Below are 8360 nucleotides of genomic sequence, written 5' to 3'. Positions count from 1 at the left end.
ACTGTAAAAAGTAACAATAATGGTTTAAGTATTTCCAAAAACTGAACTCGACCTCATCGGGTTCAGAGCTGTTTAATTAAACTTTTAGATCAAACCAAAAAGCAGCCTGTACAACTCTAAAGCCTAGACAAACTATACTTTCTAATGTATAAGCTTTAATAGCAAAAAGCAAACATTAAGTGGTCAAATTCAAATAATTAAAGGGTCAAAATACCAGACATTTTAAGTTGTAGGCTACTCTTTGAACTCTTTTTTTAAACTATTACCCCTGTTTCTTTTTTGGGATACACCAAACTAATTAAATCTGGCCTTTGGAAATCCAGAATGATGCAAGAGGAAAGGGAATTGAGCTTGTTTGTGAAATATTGTCCAAAGTAAACCACATCTAAAGCTGCGACATCCTTAGTGGACACATAACCCAGAGGAAGTGATATGAATATCCACTCTATACCACTGTGCGCACTTCATCAACTGGCACATTCCCAAAGCCTATACATCTTGTCCAGTTAATCTCCCAATTGCTCGTTTCTACCATCACATTAGCAACCTCTTTTCCCTCCCTCTCTGTCTCTTTCTGTCTCCCTCTCTCTCTCTCCGCATCCATTCCTCGCAGTTCTTTCTTTCTCAATGAAGTTTTAGCGCAGCTCGTCCAGCCCCTCCCACCCCGGTGCTTTAATTGTCATCCTCTCTCCGTCTTAAAACCCGTGCGCGCCTTGTCTCTTGCATAACTCTAGACGTGACCAGCGAGAGCGCATTGGCACATCCCGTATTGTACTGTCTTCATGCGTATTGCCTGACGCACAGGTTGAGTTGAACGATGCAGGTGTGCGCCATGGTCATCCTCGTCTCCAGTTCGGTTCTGCTTCTGCTGCTCCAGGGATGCTGCGCTGCGGCGAAAGACTGGAAAGTATTGAACAACGACGCTACGGAGAACTTACCGGAGTACAGAGCCAGTGCCAATGCGCGGACGCAACAACAACAAGTGATGGCGAGGGCGTCCAACAGCGGCAGCCACAACCACACTTTGAATAACAGGGCGAAGAACGGAGGAAGAGCCGCTAATACCATTTCATATAGTAAGTGTGCCATTATGGTTCATACCTGATGTTTTACGCAAATTACGCACAGCCAAATGTTGCTAATAAGACAAAAAAATGTACAGTTTATGTCACGTTACAGCACGTTGAGAATAACTTAACCAATTAAAAGCTGGAATATCGATCAATTTTCAATATTTGGCACAGAGTAGGCTTGTTTTGTGCTTGATTTACGCACGCTTAAGATCCGAATAGATACTTTAAAATCGCTTTTGTTGCAGATTATACAGATTGACAGAATTTTGGTCAAGACTTAATGAAAAAAATCATGTCTTAGGTCATAACTGATGTGAAAAGTAACAGACCCCTTGTCCATAATTATGCTAATTAACCAACAAGGGCGTTTGTTCTCACGTCAAACTTTCACCTTTTGAAAATCAAATACAGGCCCAGGTTCATATAATTGAACACAGCTTGTCACAATATGAGAAATTTCCCTTCGTTTGAGTTAATTCCTTCCCACTAATTACCAAATTAAGACCAGCTCCAGCGCGGTGTTGAGTTTGTGCCCGGTTCAAATGTGCGGTGGTGGCGTGTGATGTACAGACATTTTTGTGGCTTCTGCTGCTCTCCACAGGTTTAAATGAAGCGTTTAAAGACGAATCAAACATTTTTCACTCATTATTTCCTTTACTATTAGCGAGAAATGCTTTACTTACTCGCTGCGTAATTGTGATTGCAACAACGTGCGTTCTCCAATGGAAAATGCCAAAGTTTATACATCAATAGTTGTCTTTGGGTGGTTTGGGAATAGCCTTTTAAATGCAAGAATGCCTTTGAGATTACTCCCACCTGTTACCAATGAAAATATTCTGATTGGGTCTAGCTGTGTCAAACTGGGTGGTACATTTGTCACAGTGTAGTTTTAATTTCAACAATTAACTTATTGATTGCATGGAAAGAAGTCATTGTGCATTAATGGTGAAGAGATGGGTAGAGGAGTAGAGGTAGTACTCATGAGGATAATCGGGTAATTGGGTACTTAAGCAGAAGTATGTACACTAAAGAGTTTCAATGTTGTCAAACACATAATGAATCTATGTTACATTTAGAAGTTTTGTTTTAAATTTGGTCATTTTTTCCAACATAGGCTTGTATAAAACCAACAGTGAATGAGTGTAGTGGTGCAATATAGCTAGCTTTTTCCAGTGTATATAAGTAAATGTGGTTAGCGAAACAATGTATTTAGAAACTCTAGTGGGCTATAAGTCACTACAGTAAGGATGGTACAGAGAGTGCAGAAATCTGATGATGTGTTCCATTATGGTTGTAATTTAAGGCTTCATAAAACAGTTTTGGTAGCTCATCCACAGTAATAGGCAGCTTCTTTGTCCGTGGCCGTCACAGTGTCAGCGCGGTTTGGACCATTGGTCTGGACCCCCTCCAACCTTCTCCCAAACGCCTCTCTCCCTCTCATCACACGGGGGAGAATTAGCAGCTCATGCAACCGTACAGTAGTCTGCTGTGATGTGCGCTTACAAGTTGTTAAAATGTGCAAAAGGCAGGTTTTTGAATGGGTTATAGACTAAATGCTCCGTCAATCTGCGTTTTCACAATATGTTTTGATATTGACGATTGTTGGCAAGCAGAAGTAACTTAAGAGATACACAAAAATGATTATGTAGAACTAGAAACAGTACAGCTACGGGGTTGGGGTAAAGAGCTCACACTTGCATACACACTGCAACTGGGACTAAACTGATAGTAATCCTGAACTGGACCAGGACTAAATCAGGACTAAATCAGGACTAAACTAGGGTCGAATCAGCTGTACGTCAGGACTAAACTGGGCTCAAACCAGTACCAAAGCAACAAGCGTGAACATAGCTTCAGAACTCTGTCAAGGCATTCATGTTTCGCAATGGTAAAGCTGGTCGTGCCCATACCTCAAACTCAAAAATGCCTTAGTTCTGCGGTAAATTCTCTTCGCCACACAGCCATATATATCCTCCAAAAGTAAAGTTTAACCCTAATGCTTGTTCTATTGTGTCTTGCAATGGTACAGATTCATATGTCATAGTTTCGGGGTAAATGCTTATTCCATATTCCAACTCCCAAAGCTCTTTTAATGGTAAACGAACGACTGCTTTTTGAGACTCATTCTCAAACTGGAGAAAGCAGAAATGGACTAGTAGTTCAAGTATTTAGTATTAATTTCACACAACAGCTTGTCTGTGTGGTAAGCGCCACTTGATGCGTGTGGTAGTCTTTGTGTACAACTGTGGCAATCCCTTAGTGGCCACAACAGAATAACACAAGATCAGGTTTTCGAAAAGGGAAGTCACCGCATATAAACCCTTTGTTTAACCCTAAAGAAAACCACGGAGGGAATTAGATACTTGGGTTTGCGTATCAGTTGTTAACCGACATTTGACTGCTTCTTGTAAAAATGGGACAATAACTGGAGCTGTTAAAAAGTTGTGGCTACTATATAGGATTACAAGCCATGGATGTTATCTGAAATCAGTCTGGCAGATGTCCAAGATAGCGCCAAAATGCAAGGCCTTAAAATAACTAGACCACAGTTATTTCCTCTGCCCCGGGTTTCCTGAGGGCCAGTGTCCAATGCCAGTTTTCCTCCCCAAAATGAACCCTCTATTATGTCTGATTGAGCTTGAGTTGTTTAATGGCCCCATAGTCTGGATATACTATCAGCTCAATACTGCCAGTTGAATGCCTTTGTCAAATGCAATTGTCAGCTAATCCCACAATTCAAATTCAAACATTGAGTCTGGCGTGAACATAGTAAACAATGAGAAGGGTGGACCTAAGTAACATTGAAATACATTTTACTTAGTACTGCTGTAACTATTACTTTCACTACTATTGTCAGGACTACCGCATTATTACTGCAGCTAGATGTACTAACACCTCACTTACCACCTTTCCTTTTATTATACTACAGTGCATATTACTTATACTATTACTACTAAAACTACTTGTGCCTGCTGCTGTTATTGCTGGTAATTTACGCAGCCCACAATGAGAGACAAAAGACAAAAAAGGTGCACTATGTAACTTTTCTGGCCATCCATCACTGAATAATGTCATTGCTTTGTGTAGAATTTTCCACTCTATGGCATTAACTTTAGCTATTTCCATGGAGATAAGCAGACGAAGCCACCAGGTCAAATTACAAGTTGGATCTGTGGAGAGGCGACTCTGCTCACAGTATGATCGTGTGTTTTCCAAGGTATTTTTGAGCCATAATCCCCCATCATAAATACTATACATTTAATGTCATACTGTGGAACATTCAAGTCAGTCCACCAGAAATAAGTTGTTATGCATCTTTAAACAGAAAAACTTAAAAAAAAACACAGCCAAAAAGAACAAAACATTCTCCATAAATGTATTCAAGTAACACTGTATACTCTGTACATCTGTCCATTCCAAACAGTTTATTCTGGATTGAAGCCATGACCCTAATCATGAACTCGGCTTTTCTTCCCAGGTGCGTCTGAGCTGAGCTGCAAAGAGCTGCGTTCCACCCGCTACATCACAGACGGATCCTGTCGCAGCGCCAAACCCATCCGGGAGCTTGTGTGTTCGGGACAATGCATGCCCAGCCACCTCCTTCCCAACTCCATCACGAGGGGCAAGTGGTGGAGGAACAACGGCTCCGAATACCGCTGCATCCCGGCGCATTCCAGGACAAAGAGGGTTCAACTCCAGTGTCCCAACGGCAACACTCGGACTTACAAAATCCGCGTGGTGACGTCCTGCAAGTGCAAGCGCTTCAGGCCCCACCACAACCAATCAGAGGCCAAGGAGGTGCCCAAAACGCAGCGAAACAGGAAGCACGGTCGGTTGTCCCAGGATCGGAGCAAAAACAACACACCGCTCATAGACAACATGTACTGAAATGACTTTGAATAGGACAGAGACTAGATATAATATACAAGAATATATCTCCGGCCAAAAGGAGACGAGACCCATAAGCTAATATGAGCTGGGCTGGTTCAAGACACGGACATCATTATCAGTCCCTGCTTCTCAGCCATATTGTCCAGTGTGATATAATGCATGACAAATACCATTATTGAGAGCTTGGCTGGTCAGAAGATGTAGCACTGAGTTGGAGAACATTTAAACTGTTGAAAATATTGCTTAATCACTATGACAATTCCATCCAAACTTAATGAGAAGACCTGACCGTTTCCGATCCACCTGTGCAAACATCCAGCGGATACGCACAACAACATGTCACCATAACTTTCCAAGAGCTTCAAGGTGAACGGCAGACCTTTGCTCCTAAATGGCTATAATCTATCTCCATTTTGGCTCTGGTTCGGAGTTGATGACAGGAGCGAAGGAAGGGGTTTGACGTTGGATGTGGACAGGTTTTGATGAGGTTTTGGACAGTACCTCAACTCCTCAGTCATCAGGACAGGCCCGAGAAGCAGCGTGTCCCAAATGGAGCCACCGACGCCGGGCTTGTCAGCTACAGTAGCACCTTTCCCACGACTCAAGCTGAAAATCTGGACAGAAACGAAAAAGGAAGAAATTATTTTATGTCAGCTCTGACACATTTCTGTAATTTGTGAATCTGAAGGTACATTTCCATGAAGACGGTGGGGAGTGAGGAATATAAATGATTTCGACCCAACCTAAATACGCTCAATAGGTTGTCTTCCAGTTCGGTAATCCTGACCAAAATCCCAGCCAAATTTCCTTTTAGGTTCAGTTAAGTGTACAAGTATAAAAGTCGCTGTTATTTTTTGGGTTTGAGAAATATATGTTAATAAATACTATACCGACGCAGTGCTAACATAATGCACACAAGTCTAAAAAGTTTACATGTTTTTTTTAGTGGTAGCATACTTTATCTTACTGTACACAAGCAAACTCCACACAGAAAGGCTCCACCTCATTCAGGAATCAAACCCAGGATCTGAAAGTTTTATATCCACGTCACACTCCACACCAGTGCATAGTCGATAATGTTCGGGTACACTGTATTTTCCCCATATGTAATTTCTCCTCTGCATTTGACCCATCCTTTAATACCGCTGGGACAGCCTGTCAGGAGCAGTATGGAGCACATTTCCAGATCTTGAGCTAGGTTTGGTCAGAACCAGTGGTGGAAGGTAACGAAGTACAAGTAGCAAAGTAACAGTAAAGATACTTTTTACTTTTACTTCACTACACTTGAGAGCAGGTATCTGTACTTTCTATTCCACTACATTTTTGAACAAAACTGAAAAGTAAGTAAGTAAGTAAGTACTTTTCATATGATTGAGGGGTTATTTTTACCATGTTTGTGGTAACATCCTGACTAAAGGTTTTGAACAAAAATATTCAAAATGCATAAGAAAAATTAAGAAATGTGTTTGTATTACTACAGTCAGTATAATATGCATTTTGTTAAAAATCAATATTACTACATTTAATACTCACTTAATACTACAAATTAATGCTTGCGTGAAATACTTTTACTTTTTACTCTTAAAGTACATTTTTAAACAGGTACTTTTTCATGTGATACTTTTACTTAAGTAAATGTTTACTTCTGTATCTGTACCTTTACTAAAGAAACATAATTGAGTACTTCATCCACCACTGGTCAGGAGTACCACAGCTGGAGGATTGTGCATGTTTTGGGTTTTGAGCTCCCAAACATGGGTGAACTCTGGAACCTTCTGACTGTGAGTAGACTGTGATTATCAACTTAGGTTAATGACAACACAAACTTACTATCCATAGGTTTCAGAAAATGCAGAGTTGTTATAGCAATTAATAATTCAGAATCAAATATTCAACACTTTCAATTTCAAAAGACCTCAAAATGTCAGCCATAAACAAGAATCTGCAACCTAAACACCAGGCGTTACCAACAACACGCTGACCCACACTGTACCTCTTCAGTGGAAATGTGCCCTAAAAATAAGACTAGACTTGTATATCAGTGTATGTCCTCCCTCCTCACGCACGAGCCACTTCCTGTTTGCACTTTTGAGGGAGGCGTCAGGTTATAGTTGCCACTTTCCCACACACTTTGCAAACCCTCTCCAATCATTTCATCTGATTACTCACTCCCACTGCTCTGCGTATCCCTCTTGTGTAAATATGCAAAATCAAAAATAGACAATAAAAGAAATATTTAATTTGGACGAGGAAGTGGCAATACCTGGTTTCGATCCACAGACATCACAAACGGCTTCCTTGGTGGGACTGGATTTACGACAAGTGTCCTCTACACTTCCTGAAATTGTTTGCGGCCCCGTGTTTGTGCCCATATTACTTCCTGACTTGATTTGTCCAAACTGTGCCGGCGATGTTTGCTTTTTGTTGAACTGTGTTTTTGAAATGGCGTCTGGAGTTGGTTTGTCATGCGAGTGTACATATCTTACTTGTGTGGTCCTCTGCGGCGTCGTCTCCAATGGATACAGGGGGACGTGCTAGGCTGCTTTGAGACACAAGAAGGACGATTATAAGAATAAGAATGAACTGCGTATTTATTTTATTTCTACATTTAAATTATTTATGCGGCCTTTTGTAGTAAATGATATCCAATAGTATGAACCCTGTACAGAAAATAAATAAAGTAATGGAAGATATATACAGTCTGTCTGCTTAGTTTTTTTCTTAATCAACCGGTCAAAAGTTTGGACACACCCCCTCATTCAATATTTCTTTTTTTTTTTTTTTTTTTTTACTTTTACTACTTTTTATATACACACAGAACACATCAGATATATGAACTAAAATATATGGAATTATGTAACAAAATATATTTCCTCAAAGTAGCCATCCTGTGCGTAGTCCAAAAATATTTAGTAGTTATTTAACCATTTTTTCTTTACTACATAATTCCATATATCTTGCTTCATATATTTGATGTCTTCCATATGTATATAAAAAGTAGAAAGTTGTAAAAATACTAAATGAAAAAATACTGAATGAGATGCTGTGTCCAAACATTTGACTGATAGTGTATGTTTTTATGCATTTCTGCACAAATCTGTCATTGCTTTGCCTATAATATTCCGCAGTACGCCATTAAAATATATATCTAGCATTTATTTTGTTACATGTGTTTTATTGTCAAGAAAAAACGAGCATTACTGTGTGTGAGTGGGATCGCCTCTCCACAGACCTGTCTTGTAACTTGGCCAGGTAGAATTTCCTGCTTGTCCATGGTTCTAGAGAAGTTTAATCCTGTATCATTGAACATCCCAGTCAAAGCGCCAACATCTCCATGGAAACAAGAATTTACATAATGCACCTTTACCAAATATTTTTCATGTTTACCTTTTGGAA

At 40.1% G+C, this 8360-nt stretch overlaps 1 protein-coding gene across 1 annotated transcript; it reads left to right on the top strand.

Moving 5' to 3' along the window:
* The first annotated feature begins 756 nt into the window (after nt 1-756).
* Nucleotides 757-7662, top strand: sost (sclerostin). Its single transcript, XM_033984863.2, has 2 exons — nt 757-1076; nt 4552-7662. The coding sequence occupies exons 1-2, from the start codon at nt 818-820 to the stop codon at nt 4959-4961; spliced, it is 669 nt and encodes a 222-aa protein (XP_033840754.1). The 5' UTR covers nt 757-817; the 3' UTR covers nt 4962-7662.
* The last annotated feature ends 698 nt before the right edge of the window (nt 7663-8360 follow it).

Source organism: Periophthalmus magnuspinnatus, chromosome 19, assembly GCF_009829125.3.
Source record: "Periophthalmus magnuspinnatus isolate fPerMag1 chromosome 19, fPerMag1.2.pri, whole genome shotgun sequence".
Classification (NCBI taxonomy): domain Eukaryota; kingdom Metazoa; phylum Chordata; class Actinopteri; order Gobiiformes; family Gobiidae; genus Periophthalmus; species Periophthalmus magnuspinnatus.
The sequence above is the reverse complement of the archived record's forward strand: the minus strand, read 5'-3'. Positions and strand labels throughout refer to the sequence as shown.

Excerpts from the sequence above, each read along its gene's own strand:
- sost (XM_033984863.2), top strand. The coding sequence starts at position 818 with ATGCAGGTGTGCGCCATGGTCATCCTCGTCTCCAGTTCGGTTCTGCTT. Across the intron at positions 1,077-4,551 it reads CGCTAATACCATTTCATATA|GTGCGTCTGAGCTGAGCTGC; the intron begins GTAAGTGTGCCA and ends TTTTCTTCCCAG.